Source organism: Nyctereutes procyonoides, unplaced genomic scaffold, assembly GCF_905146905.1.
Source record: "Nyctereutes procyonoides isolate TBG_1078 unplaced genomic scaffold, NYPRO_anot_genome, whole genome shotgun sequence".
NCBI classification, from domain to species: Eukaryota; Metazoa; Chordata; class Mammalia; order Carnivora; family Canidae; genus Nyctereutes; species Nyctereutes procyonoides.
Genome location: NW_026575146.1, coordinates 1576720 through 1600221, shown reverse-complemented (window position 1 = coordinate 1600221; position 23502 = coordinate 1576720). Strand labels below are relative to the sequence as shown.

General features: G+C 37.3%; 1 protein-coding gene across 1 annotated transcript in view; it reads right to left on the bottom strand.

Annotated features, from left to right (window-relative positions):
• Nucleotides 1–23502, bottom strand: part of ZC2HC1B (zinc finger C2HC-type containing 1B) — a 42744-nt gene that overhangs the window by 1934 nt on the left and 17308 nt on the right. Inside the window, exons 5-6 of the mRNA XM_055311656.1 lie at nt 7423–7562; nt 4961–5057 (exon numbers count right to left, since the gene is read on the bottom strand). Of these exons, the coding sequence (XP_055167631.1) occupies nt 4961–5057; nt 7423–7562 (237 nt within the window). The remainder of the gene's footprint in view (nt 1–4960; nt 5058–7422; nt 7563–23502) is intronic.

Here is a 23502-nt window from a genome sequence, read left to right as displayed (position 1 = left end):
GCAACTTCCACACATAAATATATATAAAAATTACATATTATATATTAAATGTATTTATAGGTCATGGATATTATAGATAATTATTACATTATAAATGCATATCTCCTTAATGTTTACATTTCTGATCCAGTTTTTCCAAAGCAGAAAAGGATCTGGTCGGTTCCACCCCTTTCTATGGCGCTACTTGAGCAAACTGCTTAGACTCTCCGAGCTTCCCTTGCCTGTAAACCAGGAATCTGAACAGCACATTTACCCCTGTGCCATTGTGAGGATTAAATGAGTTAATATATGTAGTGCTTAGAAGAGTGTCTGATGTAAGTTTCTGCTATTATTCATGAAGAAGGGAGTTATTTGGCATAGCAAAAAAGTAGAAGCAATCTACCTTCCCGACACAAACAAGGAAATGAGCTAAATAAGTAATCTTGTGATACTATGTTTTAACAAAAACAGCACCTCTTGTGCCATAGGGAAATCTTCAGAGAGTACAAATAGAAAAAATGGGAAAAAATATTGGTGTTAACAGTGATCATGTCAGGATGTAGAATTGTGACTTTTATCTTCTTCACACTTTTTCTCCATTTTCCAATTATTTTCTACACTGAGCATTAATTTCCTACACGATACTTTTTAGAAATGTTCTTTCTCTAAAGCATTTTTTTGCAGACAAACAACATAGCTAGAAACGAGAAGTTCCCAGGTCATCACGATTGCCTAACTTACACAGGCACGAGTGCCGGAGGATACATCACCAGCGTCTGCTTTTATCACAGATAGTCTGGGCGCCTCACTCAGTGTTTATGGCCCTTGTTGCTGTAGGGCTAGCCTTCCAGGGTCCTAGGACTGAGTCTCGCATGGGTTCCCTGCTCAGCAGGGAGTCTGTTTCTCCCTCTCCCTCTGTTCCTCCTCCCTGCTCATTCTCTTAGATAGATAGATGATAGATAGATAGACCATGCATAATGATTATGTGATGAATGAATGAATCCTCTGAACATCCATGGCAGCTGTGAATCAACTTCATAAAACATCACATGCTTTCTTGTATTAGAGATCTTCCTGCACATGCTTATCTTCTCATTAGATTCTAGAATGGATAAGAATTGTGATTTACACACGTGTCTCCCCTGACTGTGAATTTAGAACAAAATGCTGTACATGGAAGGTACTACATGTTTCTTTTACTCAAGAGAGTTTAAGAATGAAAGCCAGAGTTTTAGGGAGTTAACTACCAGTTAGATGAAAGACAATAATAGGATTTACGTGGAAGGCGAGTGACACCAAGTGGCCTAAACTACTGATTATCAATCTAGAAATAGCAAAGCCCAGCAACTACAATTTTTAAAAGACTCTCATATTACAAATAGATTAAGACTGAGCAGAAGAGAAACAATGGAGAGTAAGATGCAAATCTGGTTCACACATGAGCCTGTTCATATTAGTGAAAGGAAGTGCTTTTCTCCAAGCCTTAAATATTTTTGAGAATTCACCTCTCCTCGATTTGCTTCTTATATGTTCAATATACTTTCTCCTCAGAATGATTCCAAATGAAATATGACTAATTTAAAGACACATCAACACTGGAGACTATTTAAATGTAAGAAGGTGAGGGGCACCTGGTGTCTGACTCTTGACTTTGGGTTGTGATATCAAGCCCTGAATCAGGCTCCACACTGAACAGGGAGCCTGCTTAGGATTCTCTCTCTCTCTCCCTCCGTTTCTGCCTTTCCCCACCTGCTCTTACACATGCTCTCTCTCTCTAAAATAAATAATCTCTAGAAAAATATAAACGTAAACAGGTAAGGCTACAGGAAAACACAAAAAATTAAATTTTCAAAGCATCTTAAACCTGAAATAAAACAAAAATGATTTCTTAAAGCTAATTAATATGAAAATTCTAATTCACATAACCAATAATTCAGTGGGAAACTATAGAATCAGGATACCTACTTTCTCCCATATATTTCAAGTATCCACTGAACATCTCACATGTGCCACGAACAATTTTAGCCAGTACAATTAAAAATAGGCAAAGTAGACAGATCTCAAACTTTTTGAAACTTACATTCTTTTGTGGTGGTAGGAGACAAATATGCATTAGATATTAGATGATGATAAATGCTATTAAATGAAGCTGCAAAGGGAATTATGGAGTGTTTGATTCAGTTTAAATGGAGAGATTGGGGGGCCTCAATCTCTGAGGATGCCACTCAGCAAAGAACTGAAGGGAGCAAGTAGAGAAGATTAGTGGGGACTGGTTTGGTTTCTCACTGAAGGAGCAATCAGTGAGTATGGGCCCTAAGCCCACAAGTGGCAGGCCTGTTATGGTCAAGGAACAACACTGAGGCAGTGGTGGTATAGAATGTGCATTTTACTTAGCAACATCCCAGCGGTCCTACACCACCATTCCACATTATGTGTCAAGAGCACACATAATACTATTTTACTTAGACCCACTAGCTACTAATCTATTTTCTAATGTATCAAAATGATGTCTTTACAACGGTCTGCCTAATGTCACATACCAGGACATGTCAGAGGATGTGTCACATATACAGGGATACATCACATACTAGAACATAAGACTTCCGAATTCTTGTTCTTATGCTTTGCTGCTACTTTAAAGAAATTACTTAGTCCAAGGAAGAAACCTTCTTTTATTTTCAACACTATACCTGACACACTGTCTCCTTCCATTTCTAATCTTTTTGTGAGTTTACTAGGCCAGGGTATGAAGGTCCTAGATTCCACTGCTGTTCTCTGATAGAACTTTGTACATTGTCAGAGTTCTCTAATCACAATTAATGAAGAAATCTTCCCGCCAGGGGCACCTAGGTGGCACAGTTGGTTAAGCATCCTACTCTTGATTTTGGTTTAGGTCATGATCTCAGGGTCATGGTATGGAGCCCCACATCAGGCTCCGTGCTCAGCATGGTGCCTACTTGAGATTCTCTCTCTCCCTCTGTCCATCCACCCCCTGCTCTCTCTCTCTCTCTCTCTCTCTCTCTCTCTCTCTCTCTTTCTCAATCTCTCAGATATATAAATAAATCTTAAACAGAAAAAAAGAAAGAAATATTCCCTCCTGGCAAGTAAGCTTTAACTTCAAGCTTAAAGGAGGGCTTTTCACTGGAAGGGAAGCATTATAATACAAGCTTTGGAAAAATAAGAAAAGAAACCATAATATAATTTGTCTCTTCTGAAGGACACTACTCTTTATATGTTAGAAAAATAGCTTAGTGAAAGTTTTACCAAATAAACTCATATATGATTTGAATTTATTTTTTTCAAAGTGAAAACTAAAACTCCATTTTTAAGTTTTCACAGATCAGGGAAAAACTAATGACGGGTTTACAGGGCTATAGGGAATCTTTTTAAATGCCCCATTCCACTTTTAACCCATGATAAACAACTCATGAGGAATTTAAAAACTAATAATAAAGCCTTCTGGTGACTTTATAGACTACTCTGTTCCTACTCTGGTTCTGATAACACTTTCAAAATAAGACTCCTGATCAGAGGCGCCAATATGGTCATGAGTTAATTTACGTTGCCTTCATGACAGAATGTTGATCGTAAAGAAGAATGCTTATTGATTAAAGCAGCTCAGTGAGGACAGATAGTGCAATAGAGATCTCATTCAGCTCTGCTGTTTACCAGTTGCGTGCCTTGAACAAATAACTTATCCTCTCTGAGTCTGTTTGCCTTCCCACAGATTAAAACATCTGAAGCTTGGGCAGCCCGGGTGGCTCAGTGGTTTAGCGCCGCCTTCAGCCCAGGGCCTGATCCTGGAGACCCGGGGTTGTGTCCCACGTCCAGCTCCCTGTGTGGAGCCTGCTTCTCCCACTGCCTGTGTCTCTGCCTCTCTCTATGTCTCTCATTAATAAATAAATAAAATCCTAAAAACAAAACAAAACATCTGAAGCTTACCAGGAGGATAAAATGAAATGGGTCTAGCACATGGTTAAGTACTGTAATGGTGGTTAGGTATTTCTGCTACTTGGAAGAAATTACTTAGTTCAGCAAGGAAACCTTTTCTTTTCTTTTTCTTCCCCAGCTTTACTGAGATATAATGATTAGAACATTGTGTAAGTTTAAGGTGTACAATATGATGATTTGATTCACATATATATTATTGCAAAACCACTTACCACCACAAAAATGTTAAGAAATCCATTACCTCACATGGTTACCTCTGGTGTGTGTTTATGTGTTTGTGTGTATAGTGAGAACATTTAAGATCTTAGCAACTTTCAAATATATCACACAATATTGCTAACTATTGTCACCATGTGTACAGATACCCAGCACTTCTACTTGGGAGTCTGTATACTTAGACCATCATTTCCCCCTCCCCACCCTCATCTCTGGCAACCACCATTGCACTTCCTGTTTTTATGAGTTCAACTTTTTAAAGATTCTATATGTAAGTGTGATCACACAGTATTAATCTTTCACTGAATACCTCACTCAGCAATATGACCTCAACGTCCATCCATGTTGTCACGGGAAGCAGAATTTCCTTCTTTTTTATGGCTGAGTAATATTCAATTGTGTATACAGCCAATATCTTTAACCTTTCACCCATCAGCAGACACTCAGATTGATTACATATCTTGGCTGTTTGTTTTCTTCTCTTATTTTCCACACAATATCTGACACACTGTTATCTCCTATTCTTGATCTTGTTTCAATTTCACTAGACTAGAGACTGATGGTTTAGACCATGCTGCTGTAATAGTATCTGACTCTCTATACTGACGGAGTTATCGAATCTTGATAAATTAGGAAACACTCCTTGGCAAATAAGCTTTAACCTTGAACAAACTCATATATCTTTATATCCAAAAGCAACATTTGAAAAACAAACAAACAAACAAACAAAAGGAACATTTGACGTCAACCTTTGCTGGCTGCCAACAAATCCCAAAGCTGACATGTGATAGCTGACATGTTCACTCCAACTCACCTGGCCTAGCTGGGGCCATATTTGGGGTCTCCAGAGCCCTGTTTTGCAGCAGGGCTCCCACGGCACTGGTTACAGTTGGCTCTTTTTTTGCCCTTGCCTACAGAAAGAGCAAGAGAGACAGGGAACAATTCTGTGACCTCAGGTAGCACACAGGAGGTAAATCTGTTTCCACTTGACCAGCAGCAGACTGGAGTCATCTCTGGGACCTGCTGCCCCCACGGGAAGGGGGCATGCACAACCTGTACCCTAGTTTGTCTGTCCTTCTGCTTTTCTCAGAGCCATGTCTGGGTTTTGGCACTTTCATTCCATAATCAGCCCCTCAGGGGAGTGGTGATATGTTAATCCTGTAAAATTAGTTGTATGGAGACATAAGAAATCACTTAATGTCAATAAGGATAGTTATGGAACATTTTAGTTTTTCATTTTACTTAAAGATGATTTTGTTTTTAAATACATGAACAGAGAAGAAAAACAGACATTGGCAGGCAGCAAATGTTTTAAACATGGAATTCCATCATCCCTATACCACACCCCAGCCTGCCGAGTAGCAGTAGCAGCAGAAGTTACATTAATACAGAATAAGGATCAAAAGGTCCTTTGGGAGCTTCTTACCTGGCTACTGGTCCCCACATTTCCATGGCAACTACTGTATAAAGATAACCTGTTACTTCATGGGAGAATTCTCACTTGAGCAAGGACAGTTATTAGACTACAGCAGGTAGCTCATCCCCATCCAAAGACAGCTATTTTCGGAGGCCCATATTGGTCTCTTTTGGTTAAGGGTATACACATTTTTAAAGTTGATTATGTTTAACATAGAGACACATTTCAGCTGTGCTATTAACAGCCCTTCGGAAGTAAAACAACCTCTCCCTTTTTGTTCCACTCTGAATAAGTCTCAGTATTAGCCAGAGCTTGAGTGGTGAAGCTGGTGAAGCTGGCATAAGAGAAACAAGTACTGCTGTTCAGATACAGGCTACAGTGAATTTCCTCAGAAAGCAACTAATTTTTCTTCTGTGTTCCCCATCACCACTTAGTTCTGGAAAACAAGGAGAGGAACAGGGCCAAGTCACTGGTTACACTCAGGATGGCCAGCTGGCCTTCGTCAGGAATAATAAGCACTTCCGTTTGCTGCTTCCCTGGGCTCCCTTTGGCTACACTAATGTTGACTTACTTTGTGGACTCATTAGAATCATTTGAAGAAATGTAATATATCCTTTACTGCTTTAAAAGGTATAGGTAGAGGTTTATTTAGAAAACTTCCAAAATTCGGTTGAATTCAAGCCCAAAGCAATCATATACACCACAAATTATGGTGCCTATCCTACCAAGAAGAAAGGACCATCATCTCCATCACATCCCACAGACACTCCATGTTTTAGCCCCACATGGTGAGCTCCTCAGGCCACAACTGGACATTTTGTGTATAATGTCCTCCCCAATTCCCACTCTAGGCCGGTGAACCTATCTAATACTCAAGGGGGAAATGCTGCTCCTCTGTGAAGCCTTCAAAGGCTCACAATGGCCTCTTCTTCCATAGTGCTCTGTACATGTCAACTACCACAGCTTCCCACTGCCTCATTTCCAAGTCTTTCTCTTTTGCCAAGTTACAAATGCTGATCAATCAGCACCCATCATGTCTGGGACAGAGCAGCAGTTACCGAATGTATGTGAAGATAGAACTTAGAGTCCACAGTTCGTGGGATATGCTACTGTTGGAGAGGCTCCCACCCCTATTACATACTGGATTTCATGGAAATCTTTCTAAATATGTTTCATACCCTCAAGTATTCAGACCAAGTTAATCTTTCCTTGGTGACTGAGCCATGTTTTGAAACTAACAGCTTTGGCAGTATACTGTAAGTTATATCCCTGGGACCTCTGATGTTTATGAACTGTTTGCTGGACTCCAGTTCTATTTTCATAAACCTACTGTCTTCCTGGTCAGGTTGTCATTTTACTTATCTGTACCTATTTATAACAGTTGCTTCCATTCATTTACTTTAACTTGCTGACTCTGTGGGTTTAAATAAAAGGCTACAGACTCCTCTTCTATTATAGAGCAAAACCCATGACCTATAGAACAGTCTTCCTTGTGATACCTTCCCCACTCAGGCAGCTTCGCTTCAAGTTTGCAATGCTTTTCTGGATGGTTAAGGCTGATAACTACCATTATATAAGACAGAGTTTTACCACAATACCATAGAAACACTACTTACATATTCAAGGCTTCATCCTAAGAACCTTCAAACACTGTAGAAATATCTTTTCTACAACACCCAAAGGTGCTGTTAGCTACAAAGCATCCTCAAAAGTCAACTTTCATGAGGGTGAGTGACAATGCTTATCTATCTTGATCTTTACATTTCTTGGGATGCAGAACTTCGTTTCCTTAGCAAATTCTACCTGCTTGCCCTGAGCACACGAAGGCACAGAGCCAACACTTGGGGAGAGATGCTTACCTGCACTCTGGATGCCAATTTGGCTGCTGTTTGGGCTGGATCAAAGACTCGGCGAGAAGACTGATCCTTGCAGAAGTTAATATGTCGGTTGGCTGCAGTTTCATTAAACCTCCTCATGCAATATGGGCATTGAATATAATCTAAATGCAAAGATAACAACAGGAGGCAATGCACATTTCAAAAAAAACCTCTGGAATGAACTATTTCATTTTATATGAAATAAATGGGATATGAACTCTGCTCCAACATAAAAGAACAAAGTCCCAGCCTCTGGTTTGAGAAAGCTTATGCCAGAGGGGAAGGTATGTAAGGGCTCAAAGAAAGGACATAGCATGGGGGACATTTTTCTGTCTGTACACTTATTTCAATTAAGAGTATACCCTTAAAATGTTTACTTGATATATTTTTTAGAAAATAGATTCATTATACTTAGGAAACTTCCCAATTAAATGATACAGTGACTTCTTATGTAAAAAAGGAGTCCTAGAACTAAAGAATGTTAATATTGATGATACTGAGGGACCCAGAAGACTCAGAGGCCCAGACTGTGGTACCGAGTAGGACAGGTCACACAGAAGTTACGGAGCTACTCTCCTTCCCTGTGGAGGGAGAAAGATGTTGCAAATTTATGAGTCTGGGGGATGGGATTTGAAGCCAGTGTCACTGGCAGAAAAACACACTGCTTCTGCAGGGGTTGATTCTTTTCACTGAACTCCTAAGTAAGGAGGCAAATAATAAGTTCAGGGAGGAGGTGAAGTAAAAGGGAAAAGGTGATTAAACAGGTTCAGCTTCCAGGGTTAGAACCTCCCAAGCAGCTCTGTGGGTACTAGACCACCAGTGCTTCTGTGGAATACCCACTGGTCTCCGTTTGGTTCTCAAATTTGCAATTGCTATACAGTGAGAGAAATAGGAAATACGAAAGATCCACGGTCATTTTAGAATGAAGAGATGCTCACAGCAAAGCCAGTTTGGAGCCTACCCCTGTAAAGTAAGCAGGAGTGTGAGATGTATTTTCATTTTGTTTTGTCTTAGGTACCTTTAAGGGATAACAAAGTGGATATAAGCAACATAAGAGAGTAACATTTCCTCCCTGCAGGAAAGATCTGAGACAGCTCCATCCTCAGACTCTGTATGGAAGTTTAGGTTAGTGTAGGGTCAAAATTCCTACATGTGTGGATGAATATTTGAAGCAGTGATGTTTTCAAGGTTAAGAGTTTTTTGAAGGTATCTTTTTAAACAATTTGAGTTTTCTGTTTGAACAAATCATTTCCTAAAATGAATATTCATAGAATTAACAATTGGAATATGTAAGAAATTGTAATATAGTAAAAAATGAGCACTTAGCCTAATCTTTTATTTCACATTCTGGAAGGCAGTACTTAATCTATATATTAATGGGGATCCCTGGGTGGCTTAGCGGTTTAGTGCCTGCCATTGGCTCAGGGCATGATTCTGGAGTCCCGGGATCAAGTCCCACATCAGGCTCCCTGCATGGAGCCTGCTTCTCCCTCTGCCTCTCTCTCTCTCTCTCTTTCTCTCTCTCTCTCTCTCTGTATATGTCTCCCATGAAGAAATAAATAAATAAAATCTTTTTAAAAATCTATATATTAAGAATATATATATATATATAGAATTAATCTTAATTCTATTAAGATTGAACACCTATTACATGCAGGCACTGGTTTATACTTGGGGGTACAAGGTCTCTGCAATCAAAGACTAAGCGTTCTAATACAGAAACAAAGTTTTCCCATGGTGATAAATTCCTTGAACAAAAATAAAATAGGACAGTATTGGGAAATGATGAAGGCCCTATAGCCTGCCTGACTGGTTTTGAGCCTGAGCCCTTCACTTGCTGTATGTATGAACTTCAGCAAGTTACTTAGTCACCCTAAGCTTCAATTTCCCCAGTCCCTACATATCACCTATTTCACCAGGCTGCTGTGAAAGGTAACTTAGATAATCCACACTAGGGTTCAGTATAGTAGGTGGGTAGAACATCCTATTACTCTGAGGAAATAGACCCAGAAAGATTGTGTTTCCAACTACCAAACAGGAATGAAACTGCTTATAAAAGTAAAATTGAAAGTGCCATTATTGTGCAGAACTCATTTACAATAATGTAGAAAACAATCTACAGCTCCGCTCTTGGTTTGGTGGTTTCTTCAGTTCTACCAGCTGAGGGTCAAGGCTCATATCAGAAATGCTGCTACCCTTAAACACACTCAGGGTTAATGTGCAAAGACAATGATTATAGCAGTGACTGCATGGCTTCCTCACTCCACCTGTTCGTTCATTGATTCATTGCCACCCTTCTGTGTGTTTGGCCACTATGGAGACAACAAAGCTGAACTGTATTTCCCTGCCAACAGAAATCTCAGAGACAACTAGAAGGCTAGGCAAAGAAGCAAACAATTACTACTCATGGCATAAGCTTTAAAAGGAGAAAGCACTAGGTCCTCCAGGAGCCCAGAAGAGGGACATGAAGCCCAGACTTAAAGGGGCAGAGGAAACTTCAAAAAAAATTTTTTTTGCAATGATAATCTGAACACAGCATAACTGAGTTGTATGTTCTACCCTCATCTCAATCTGAGTCACCTCTTCCCCTATCAATAATGGTGTCATAAACATCACTATGTGCTATTTATTTCAATACACAATGATTCTGACTACAAATGGATTCTTACGACAGTGGGAAGGTGGCCAGACCTCAAAAACATTAAACTAGAAACACAAGGATCATTTTAAACACAAGCATTTTGTCAAGTACCCATGTCTATGTAGCCTGTGAAATGGGGACCCAATGTCCCAGGCCTCACTGAGAATTTCAATTACAAATATTCTATATTGTTCTTATAAAGTGTTCCAACATCCTAGAAAGTTGAATGATTGGCGTACTTACTTAAGTCAGTAAGAATTAGAGTAAATAAATGCATGTCACAAAAACTGAGTCATGAAGTAAGGAACCATGCTGAGAAAAAAAGGAAATGACCTGCAAGCTCATGCATAATAGGCTACATTATATATCACCCCAGTTATGTCTGTATAAATTTTCTAGTATTTAAGCCTGAGAATATATGGAGTAATATAAAATCCCCACACAATCTAACTAATGGAGCAGTAATGAAAATATGCTATTTTAGATAATCGTTTTGTTTGATGCATAAGATTATAATAAGGGCACAGGGAAGAATTTAATTATAAAGCTATATTTTAATATAAGAATGTAAGGGCAAAAAAATTGTACACTTGATGAAGTCTTACAGAGGGAATTATTTATTTTAAGGAAAAAATAATCCCCACATTTTAAATCCAATGTGGAAATTAGAGAAATCCACACATTGGGACAGCTGACATAGTTTCATATGTTTGACTCAAGAACTATAAAGTAGATATCAACTCTGTAGCTTCTGCTATTAAAAGGAAGTATTGCTCATAAAAGATTTTTTTGTTGTATAAGGTTTATTGCCAAAGTTTTATCAAAATCACAGCCATAGATCTTTCTACTTTTATATTATTTTAAGCTACTTTTTCATTAGCACCCAGCAAAAGTGAAGCAATTATTAACATTATTTTCTGGCACACTAGAACGCCCACAACAGTTGTGGCCAGGCCTCTCAGCCAGCTGTGCTGGGAGCTAATCCCACCCACTAGCACACCCACAGCAGCTGCAGCCAGGCCTCTCAGCCAGCTATGCCAAGGGCCAGCCCCACCCACCAGTGCACTCACAGCAATTATGGCCCAGTCACATCAAGAAAGCACAAGCAGCCCACATAGAGCACACTCCTGGAGCTCCTGGTTCTGGTGACCAGGGTGGGATTGCAATACTCGGTACCACAGGATATGTTCTACATAAGGCCACTACCTTCAATATCAGGAAACATAACTGACCTACCAAGTACATAGAAACAAACAGAGAGTAATAAAAAAAGAGAGAAATATGTTCCCAGCCAAAGAATGAAAGAAAACCTAAACAAACAACAAAAAACAGCTAAATAAAATGGAGATAAGCAATCTACCTGATAAAGGGTTTAAAGCAATGGTAATAAAGATGCTCACTGGACTTGAGAGAAGAATGAATGAAGTCAATGATAACCTCAACAAAGACAGAAAATATAAGAACCAATCAGAGCTGAAGAATACAATAACAATGGAAAATGCACTAGGGAATCAACATAGATTAGAAGATGCAGAAGAATGGATCAGCGATCCGCAAGACAGGGTAGTAGAAATCCAAATTGAATAGCAACAATAAAAAATAATTTTTAACGATGAGGATAGGTTAAGGTACCTCTGGGGACAACATCAAGCATATTAACATTTGCATCATAGGGGTCCCAGAATGAGGAGAGCAGGAGAAAAAGGCAGAAAATTTATTTGAAAAAATAATAGCTAAAAACTTTCCCAACCTGGGGAAGGAAACAGACATCCAGGGCCAAGAATAAAACAGAGTCCCAAATAAAATGAACCCAAAGAAAGAATTCTACTAAGACACATAACTAAAATGTCAAAAATCACAGATAAAGAAAGATTCTTAAGAGCAGGAAGAGAAAAGCAACTAGTTACATTCAAGGCAATCCCCACATAAGGCCATCTGGTCATTTTTTTTTTGGCAGAAACTTTTTTTTTTAAGATTTTATTTATTTATTCATGAGACACACACACACAGAGAGAGAGAGAGAGAGAGGGAGGGAGAGAGAGAGAGAGAGAGGCAGAGACACAGGCAGAGGGAGAAGTAGGTTCCATGCAGGGAGCCCGACGTGGGACTCGATCCCAGGACTCTGGATCATGCCCTGGGCCGGAGGCAGGTACTAAACTGCTGAGCCACCCAGGTGTCCCATAGAAACTTTGAAGGCTAAAAAGGAGTAGCATGATCTATATTTAAAGGGCTGAAAGGAAATCACCTACAACTAAGAATACTCTACCTAACAAGGTGATCATTCAGAATTGAAGGACTGATAAACAGTTTCCCAGTTATGGCCCAGTCACAAGAAAGCACAAGCAGCCCACATAGAGCCCACTCTAACAAAAGTTAGAGTTCATTACCACTAAACCAGCCTTACAAAAAATGTTAAAGGGATTTATTTAAGTGGAAAATAAAAACCCATAACCAGAGGTAAGAAAATTATGAAAGAAACAGTTTTACTGGTTAAAGAAAACATATAGTAAAGGTCAATCATTTACAAAGCTAGTATGAAAATTAAAACACAAAAGTAGTAAAATCAGTTATATCTACAAAAATTAGTTAAGGGATACACAAAATAAAAAGACATAAATCATGGAGAAGGGGAGTAAAAATGTAGTACTTTTAGAATGAGTTCAAACATAAGAGACTATCAATTTAACAAGACTGCTATATACTGAGGATGTTATATATGAACCTTATGGTAACCACAAACCAAAAACCTCTAATAGATACCCAAAAAATAAGGAAAAAGGAATCCAAGCATAACATTCAAGAAAGTCATCAAATTGACAAGAGAGTAAAAGAAGAAAATAACAGAGAAGTACAACCAAAAAATAATGAACAAAATGGCAGTAAGTACGTATCTGTTAATTACTTTAAATGTAAATGAACTAAAGTGCTCAAGGGAGCCTGGGTGGCACAGTTGGTTGGGTGTCTGACTCTTGGTTTTGGCTCAGGTAGTGATCTCAGGGTCATGGGATCAAGCCTCATGTTAGGCTCTGTGCTCAGTGCAGAGTCTGCTTGGGATTCTCTTTTCCTGTTCCTTCCCCATCTCCACCCACGATCTCTCTTTTTAAAATGAATAAATAAATATTTTTAAAAAGAGGGCACCTAGGTGGCACAGTCAGTTAAGCATTGGACTTTCTCTAAAATAAATAAATCTTAAAAAAAAAGAAATGGATTAAGTACTCCAATCAAAAGACATACAGTGACTGAATGGATACAAAAACAAAACCCACCTATATGCTACCTGTAAGAGATTCACTTCAGACCTAAAGACACAAAGAGACTGAAATGAAGCAATGGAAAAAGATATTTCATGTGAATAGAAAAAAAAGTGGGAGTAGTATCAAACAAAATGGCTTTAAAACAAAGATTGAAATTAGAGACAAAGAAGGGCATTACATAGTGATTAAAGGATCAATCCAACAGGAGGATATAACAGTCATAAATAACTATGTACTTAACATACGAGCACTTATATTAGACAGGTAGAGAGAAGATGACAGTAATACAATATTGGTAGGGGACTTTAATACTTCCCTTACATCAATGGATAGATAATCCAGACAGGAAATCAATAAGGAATCAATAGCTTTAAATGATATATCAGACCAGAGGACTTAACAGATAGATACAGGATATTTCATCCCAAAATAGCAGAAAATATATTCTTTTCAAGTGCCCACACAACATTTTCCAAAAGAGATCACATGTTAGGCCACAAAACAAGTTCCAACAAATTTAATGAGACCAAAATCATATAAATCATCTTTCCAATCACAAGAGTATTAAACCAGAAATTAATTACAAGAAAAAAAATTGGAAAAAAAAACATACCTACAGGCTAAACAACATGCTACTAAACAACCAAAGAGTGAACAAAGAAATCAAAAAGGAAATAAAAAAAACATTAAAACAAATGAATTTGAAAATATAATGTTTCAAAATCCCTGGGACAGAACAAAAGTAGCTCAAAGAAGAAAGTAAAGAGCAATACAGTTTTATCTCAAGAAGCAAGAAAAATATCAAATAAATTATCTAACTCTACACCTAAAGAAATGACAAAAAGAACAAAGCCCAAAGTTAGTAGAAGGAAATAATAAAAATCAGAGCAGAAATAAATAAAATAAAGACTAAAAAAGCAAAAGAGAAGATCAATGAAATTAAGAGCTGACTCTTTGAAAGGATAAACAAAATTGATAAATCTTTAGCCAGACTCATCAAGGAAAAAAGGGAACTCAAATAAATAAAATCAGAAATGAAAGAGGAGAAAATATAATCAATAATACAGAAATACAAAGAATTATAAGGGACTACTATGAAAAACTATAGTCCAACAAACTGGACAACATAAAAGAAATGAATAAATTCCTAGAAGCATGAAATCTTCCAAGACTGAGTCAGGAAGATACAGAAAATCTGGACAGACCATTTACTAGTAATGAAATTGAATCAGTAATCCAAAAACTCCAAACAAATAAAAGTCCAGGACCAGATGGATTAGCATGTAAATTCTACTAAACATTTAAAGAAGATTTAATATCTATCTTTCTCAAACCATTCAAAAATATTAAAGAGGAAGGCATGCTTCCAAATTCATTCTATGAGGCTAGCATTACCCTGATACCAAAAACCAAACAGACACTACAAAAAAAATTACAGGCCAATATCTCTGATGAACATAGATGCAAAAATCTTCAACAAAATATTAGCAAACCAAATTCAAATTCACATTAAAATAAACAAGTCAGAGAGATGAGAAATACAGCACAGAGAATATTCAATAACACCAATAATTTTGTATGGTGACAGATGGTGACTACACTTACCATGGTAAGCAATGAGTAATGTATAGAATTCTTGAACCTATATGCTTTACACCTGAAACTAATATAACATTGTATGTTAACTGTACATCAATAAAAATAAATAAATTAAATAAATAAAAATTAATAAAAATAAGGTAAATAAAAATTAAATTTAAAAAATCATATATCATGATGAAGCAGGACTTATTCCTGGGGTGCAAGGATAGTTCAATATCTAAAAATCAATCAATGTGATATAACACACTAAAATAAAATGAAGGATAGGATGCCTGGCTGGCTCAGTCAGTTAAGTGTGACTCTTGATCTCAGCTCAGGTCTCAATCAGTCATGAGTTCAAGAGCCACATTGGATTCCATGCTGGGTGTAGGGCCTACTTAAAAAAAAAGGAGGGGAATAAAAATAGTATAATCATTTCAAAAAATAATCATTTTAATAGATACAGAAAAAGCATTTGACAAAATTCAACATCCATTCATAACGAAAACTCTCAACAGAGTGGGTATAAAAGGAATGTACCTCAACATAATAAATGCTATCTGACAAGCACAAAGCTAATATCAGACTCAATGATGAAAGGCTGAAAGCTTTTCCCCTTAAACCAGGAAGAAGACAAGGATGTCTACTCTTAGAATTTATCTTCAACATAGTACTAGAAGTCCTAGCCATAGAAAACAGACAGAAAGAAATAAAAGGCATCTAACTTGGTAAGGAGGAAATAAAATTCACTATTTCCTGTGACATGATACTATATGCCTAAAAAACCTTAAGATTCCAACAAAAAAACTATTAGAACTAGAATATTAATTGAGTAAAGTTTCAGGATACAAAATTAACATACAGGAATCTGTTGCATTTCTATACACTAATAATGACCTAACAGAGAAATTAAGAAAACAATCCCATTTTCAATTGCATCAAAAAGAGGAATGCCTAGGTGGCATAGTCAGGTAAGCATCGAACTCTTGGTTTCACCTTGGGCCATTATCTCAGGGTTGTGAGACTGAGCCTTGCATTGGGCTCCATACTCAGTGAGGAGACTGCTTGGGACTTTCTCTCCCTCTCCTTCTAGCCCTCCTCCACTCCCTGTGTTCTCTCTCTCTCTCTCTCTCTCAAATAAATAAATAAATCTGTAAAAACAACAACAAAAAAAACAATTGCATCAAAAAGAATAAAATAAATAAGAATAAATTTAACCAAGAAAGTGAAAGACCTATGCTCTGAAAACTATAAAATACTGATTAAATAAATTGAAAACAACACAAATAAATGGAAAGATACACCACACTCACGGACTGAAAGAATTAATACTGTTAAATTTTTTTTTTTATTTATGAAAGTCACAGAGAGAGAGAGAGAGAGAGGCAGAGACACAGGCAGAGGGAGGAGCAGGCTCCATGCACCGGGAGCCCAACGTGGGACTCGATCCCGGGTCTCCAGGATCGCGCCCTGGGCCAACGGCAGGCGCCAAACCGCTGCGCCACCCAGGGATCCCCAGAATTAATACTGTTAAACATTGGTTAACATCCAAACCAATCTACAGATTCAATGTAATCCCTATCAAAATACCAATAGCATTTTTCACAAAACTAAAACAAATAATCTTGGAATGTCGATGAAACGACTTATGACCCTGAATAAGGATGCCTGGGTGGCTCAGCAGTTGAGCACCTGCCCCTGGCTCAGGGTGTGATCCGTGGTCTCAGGATCCAGTCCCACATCAGGCTCCCTGCCTGGAGCCTGCTTCTCCCTCTGTCTACATCTCTGCCTTTCTCTCTCTGTGTGTCTTTCATGAATAAATAAATAAAATCTAAAAAAAAAAAAAAAAAAGACCCTGAATAGCCAAAGAAATTTTGAGAAAGAATAATAAAGTTGGAGATTTCAATAGCAGATTTCAAATTATACTGCAAAGCTATAGTAATCAAAACAGTATAGTTCCAGCACAAAAACAGACACATAGATCAAAGGAACAGAACAGAGGACAGAAAAAAAAACCCATTTATATAGTGAATCAATGACAAAGAAGGCAAAAATATCCAATAAGGAAGAGACAATCTCTTCAATAAACGGTATTGGGAAAACTGGGCAGATATATGAAAAGAATGAAACTAGGCCCATTTTTTTTACACCATATACAAAAATAAAAGCTCAAAATGGATTAAAAATCTAAATGTAAGACCCAAAATCATAAAACTCCTAAAAGAAAATATAGGCAATAAACTTTTGGACATAGAAGTCACTATATTTTTTTGAATCTGTCTGCTTAGGGCAACAACAGCAAAAATAAACTGGACTACATCAAAATAACCTGGGACTACTTTTGCACAGTGAAAGAAACCATCAACAAAAGAAAAATGCAACCTACTGAGAAAGATATTTACAAATGATATGTCCGATAAGGAGTTAATATCCAAAATATATAAAGAACTCATACAACTCAACACCAAAAAAAATCCAATCGAAAAATGAGCAGAGGACCTGAACTGACATTTTTCCAAAGAAGACATACGAAAAGTCTTCAGGCACACATGAAAAGATGTTCAACACTACTAATCATCAGGGAAATGCAAATCAAAACCACAATGAGATGATACTTTACACTTGTCAGGATGGCTAGAATAAAAGACAGGAAATGACAATTGTTAGTAAGGATGAGGAGAAAGGTAACCCTCATGCACTGTTAGTGGAATAGAAATTGGTGCAGCCACTGTGGAAAACACTATGGAGGTTCCTCAAAAAATAAAAAATATAAGTACCATATAATCCAGTAATTCCATTTCTGGACATTTACTCAAAGAAATGAAAACACTAATTCAAAAATATATATGGACCCCTGTGTTTACTGCCAGCACTATTTATAATAACCAAGATATAATACCCAAGATATGGAAGCAACATAAATGTCTACTGACAAGTGGATAAAGAAGATATGGTATACATATACAGTGGAATATTACTCAAACATAAAAAAAACAATGAAATCTTGCCATTTGCAACAACATGGATGGACCTAAATAGGGTATTACGTTAAGTGAAACAGTCTGAGAAAGTCTGAGAAAGATAAATAACATGTGATTTCACTTATGTGTGTATAAACAAAAAACAGAAACAAATTTATAAATACAGAAAGCAAACTGGTGGTTGTCAATTGGGGGTGTGTGTGTGTGAGGATGGGCAAAACAGATGAAAGATATTAAGAGGTACAAACTTCCAGTTACAAAATAAGTAAGGCATCATTTCAATAAAGGATGAATCTTAAACAATAATCCTAAACAAAGGATAATGAAAGAAGGTCATCTCTCCAAAAAGATACTTTCTGAATTAAAAAAAAAAAAAGGAATGTGTCATTTTCTTCTCATTAGAAAACAAAACAAAAACAAACACCAAATGCAACACAAAAGCATTATCACAAGCCTCCTAGTCTATGGCTTTTCTGCTTCCTCAAATTAAAAAGAAGAAAGCATATAAAATTAATCAAGGAGGGGCAGCTGGGTGGCTCAGTCGGTTAAGTGTCTGTCTTGGGACTGAGCCCTGTGTCGGGTTCCCTGCTGAGCAGGGAGCCTGCTTCTACCTCTCCTTCTGCTGCTCCCACTGCTTGTGCTCTTTTACTCTCACTCTCTCAAATAAGTAAATAAATAAATAATATCTAAATTAATCAAGGAAAACGATACAAGAATAGCAGGAAATCAGGACAAACTCTGTCAGTGGGCAAAAGACCAATGACACCCACAATGATCAATCTCAACACTATTATAGTGGCCCAACTAAAATATACTTTATTTTCACATAGAGCTCTAAAATTAAAATCATCCAGCAATTGAAATAATCTTCTGTATTAAGGATAGTCAAAGTAAAGCTCTTTTCACATTGGAAAATTATTACAGACAATATAATCTGTTTTTTTCCTTCCTTCCTTCCTTCCTTCCTTCCTTCCTTCCTTCCTTCCTTCCTTCCTTCCTTCCTCCCTCCCTCCCTCCCTCCCTCCCTCCCTCCCTCCCTCCCTCCTTCTTTCCCTCCCTTTCTGAGACAGGCACTCATGAGTGAGAGTAAGGACAGAGAAAGAGAATCTTCAAGCAGACTCCCTGCCAAGCTCAGAGCCTGACATGGGGCTTGACCCCACAACCCATGAGATCATGATCTGAGCCGAAACCAAAAGCCGGATGCTTAATTGACTGAGTCACCCAGGTACCCCAGCCGATATAATCTTTTATTTCACATTCTTGTGCACCTTCCTTCAGTACTAAATATTTTCATCTTCCTCTCAAAACTTAAAAGTAAGTAGGTAAATAAGCAAGTCACTCACGGGGATGAAAAGTATAGCATAGGGAATACAATTAATGATACTGTAATAAATTTGTATGGTGACAGATGGTAACTATACTTAACATGGTAAGCACTTTGTAATGCATATAAATGTCGAATCACTAACATTGTGCCCCAGAAACTAGTATAGTATTGTATGTCACCTGTACATAATTAAAAATAAAGTTATATTTTTAAAGATTATTTTCTGGTATAGAAGTTCAGATTATTTATTTTTCAGATTATTTTATAGTATGAGTCCACTGTGGCTTTGGGGATTGGTTCTGGTGTTTTACTTTTTAAAATAAACTTTGAGAAATAATTTAAATGCAGGAAGATCCAACCATTTAAGCACACAGGCCAATGAGTTTTGATTAATGTAACATTTGTGCAACCACTCCAACTAAAACATAGGACAGTTTCATCACCCTCAAAAGTTTCTTTTCAGTCAATATTCCCCCAAACCTAACCTCAATCAATCAAAACTCTTTTTCCTGTCACTAAAAATACCTGTTTTATAATTTTATATAATGGAATAGCCATATTGTTGCATGTATGGTAGCGCTTTCTTCACTGTGAAATATTATTCTGTTTTGCTATCCATTCACTTGTTGATGACTATTTTTTTCACTTTATGCTATAACATTGCTATGAATATTAACATATAAGTCTTTTCTAAGGACATGTTACCAGTTTTTCACATAAATACCTAGGTATAAAATTGCTCTATAAATAAGTATATGTTTAACTTAAGAAAATACCAGTGCAAAGTAGCTGTACTATTTTACACCCCCATCAGCAGTATATGAAACTTTCAGCTGTTCTACATTCTAGCTATCATATGTATTGTCAGTCTTTAATTTTAGCTATTCAAGTGGGTATGTGGTGGTATCTCATCATGGTTGTAATTCACATTTCTCTGATAAAAACGATGCTGAATATCTTTTTAAGTGCTTATTGGCTATTATTTTGTGATGTGTCCAAATAGATCTCTTGCCTTTTTTCTTAAAGGTTTTATTTATTTATTCATGAGAGACAGAGAGAGAGAGAGGCAGAGACACAGGCAGAAAAGGAGTAGCAAGCTCCCTGATGCAGGATTCGATCCCAGGACCCTGGGATCACAACCTGAGCCAAAAGCAGACCCTCAACCACTGGGCCACCCAGCCACCCTCTCTTCCTTTTTCTTATTGGGTTGTCTTATTATTGAGTTGTAAGAGTTCTTTGTATATTCTTGGTATGAGTCCTTTGTCAGATATGTATTATAAATATTTTCTCCCAGACTGTGGCTTGCCTTTGCACTCTCCTAAGGTGTCTCTCAAAACTAAAATTTTTAGCTTTAGTGAAGCCCAATCATCAATTTCCTTTTTAAAAATCATTAGAATTAGAACATTTTGCTTCCTGTTTAAGAAATCTTTGTTGACTCATATCAAAGATTTTTGTTTTTTCTAGAAATCTTAGAGTTGTAGTACTTATATTAGGTTAATGTTCCATTGCAAATTAATTTTTGTTGTCAATTTTATATAAGGATCACAGCTCATTTGTTCCAAACTGATGTTTAGTTGCCTCTGTTGCATTTGTTTTTTGTTTTTTAAGATTTTATTTATTTATGAGAGAGAGAGAGAGAGAAAGAGAGAGGCAGAGGGAGAAGCAGGCTCCATGCAGGGAGCCCAACGTGGGACTCAATCCTTGGTCTGCAGGATCAGGCCCTGGGCTGAATGCGGCGTTAAACTGCTGAGCCACCTGGGCTGCCCCTGTTGTATTTAATAAGATTATCCTTTCCCTTTGTCAAAAATCACCCACACATACGTGGGAGATCTACAAAAATCAATCACCCATACACGAGTGGGAGGTCTTTAACTAGTCTCTTTTCTGCTCAACTGATATGCCAATATCAAATTATTTTATTACTGTAACATCATAGTAAGTGTTGATAACAGGTAGTATAAGTCCTCTGCTTTTTTCCTTTTTCTCAAAACTATCTTGGCTATTCCAGATCATTTGAATTTCCATATAATTTTAGAATCAACTGATGAATTCCTATTTGGCAAAGAAAACTTGCAGGGATTTTTTTTTTTTTTTTTTTGGAATTACATTGAATCCATAGATCAATTTGGGAAGAACTGACATGACAACATAATATGGATTCCTCCAAATCTTGAAAATGGTAAACCTCTCCAGTTTTTGGGGTCCTCTCTTTGTCTAACTACAATGTTTTGTAGTTTTCATTTTTCAAGTCTTACACATGTTTTGTTAAAGATATACCTAAGTATTTAATGTTTTTTCATAATTGTAAATTGTATTTTTTAATTTCATTTTTCAATTGTTTATGCTAGTATATAGAAATAAAATTTACTTGTGTACATTGACTTTACATCCTTGTTTTTTGAGAGAGAGAAGAGTGTACACGAGCAGGGGGGGTGCGCAGAGGGAGAGGGAGAAAGAATCTTAACCAGGCTCCATACTCATTGCAGAACCTGACAGGAGTTTGATCTCACAACCCTGAGATCATGACCTGAGCCAAAATCAAGAGTTGGATGCTTAATTGACTGAGCCACACAGGCGCCCCTTGACTTTATATCCTGAAAACATTTTAAATAAATTTTTAATTTGAGTAGATTTCTTACAGTTTACTAAGATTTTCTATTTATTCATTCATGATTATGTTGTCTGTGAATAAAGATAGTTTTGCTTCTTCTGCTCTGATAATTTATTTCCTTATTACACTGGGTACTCTTTTTTTTTTTTTTTTAAATTCATGAGAGGCACAGAGAATCAGAGAGGCAGAGACACAGGCAGAGGGAGAAGCAGGCTCTGTGCAGGAAGCCTGACGTGGAACTCGATCCTGGGACTCCAGGATTACGCCCTGGGCCGAAGGCAGGCATTAAACCACTGAGCCACCCAGGGATCCCACACTGGGTACTCTATCTCCAGTACAGTGTTGAACAAGAGTGGTCAGAAAGGACATCCTTGATTTTTTTTTCATGATCTCAGTGGAAACGTGCCCAGTTTTTACACCAAGTGTAATGTTAAGTGTAGGTTGTTAAAAGATGTCTTTTACTGAGGTGTTCCCTTCTATTTCTACCTTTCTAGGAGTTTTTTTGTTTTGTTTTGTTTTAATTTTTTTAATTTTTTTTTAAATTTTTATTTACTTATGATAGTCAGAGAGAGAGGGAGAGAGAGAGAGAGAGAGAGAGAGAGAGAGGCAGAGACACAGGCAGAGGGAGAAGCAGGCTCCATGCACCGGGAGCCCGATGTGGGATTCGATCCCGGGTCTCCAGGATCGCGCCCTAGGCCAAATGCAGGCGCCAAACCGCTGCGCCACCCAGGGATCCCTTTGTTTTGTTTTAAACATGTATGGGTATTGCATTTTTTCACAGGCTTTTCCTGTATCTACTGGGATGATAATCTGCTCTTAAAAATATTTTGTTAATATGGTGAACTACATTCACTATTTTCTTCCTTCAACTTAATTTAGGTTTAATTTGTTCGTCTAACTTTTTAAAGAGTAAGAATAAAGTAATTGGTTTAAACCTTTCTTCTTTTCTAATATAAGCATTTAAAACTATAAATCTCCCTCTAGACACTGTTTTTAGCTGAATCCCACAAATTTTGATGTTTTCATGACCAGTTCAAATTTTTTTCTGATATATTTTATGATTTTTTCTTAAATCCATCTGTTATTTAGAAATGAGTTGATTAAAAAAAAGAAGAAGAAGAAGAAAAAGAAAAAAAAAATAAATGAGTTGATAGGGCAGCCCCGGTGGCGCAGCGGTTTAGCACCGCCTGCAGTCCGGGGTGTGACCCTGGAGTCCCCATATCGAGTCCCACATCGGGCTCCCTCCATGGAGCCTGCTTCTCCCTCTGCCTGTGTCTCTGCCTCTTTTTCTCTGTGTCTCTCATGAATAAATAAATAAAACATCTTAAAAAAAAAGAAATGAGTTGATAAAATCCAAATATTAGGAAATTTTCTAGATATGTTTTCATCATTAATTTCTGACTTAATTCTACTGTGTCAGGTAACATACTCTGTATGATTTCAATCCTTTTTATATTTATTGAGACTCACTTTGTGGTCCTGAACATGGTCTTCCTTGGACAAATACTCCATGCGTACTTAAAAAGAATTATATTCTGCTGTTGCTGCATGTCACATTATAGCAATAGGTATCAACTAGGTCAAACTGGTTGATATTGTTATTCAAACTTTTCTATATCCCTACTGATTCTCCTGCCGCTTATTTTACCAGCTATACTAAGAGAAAA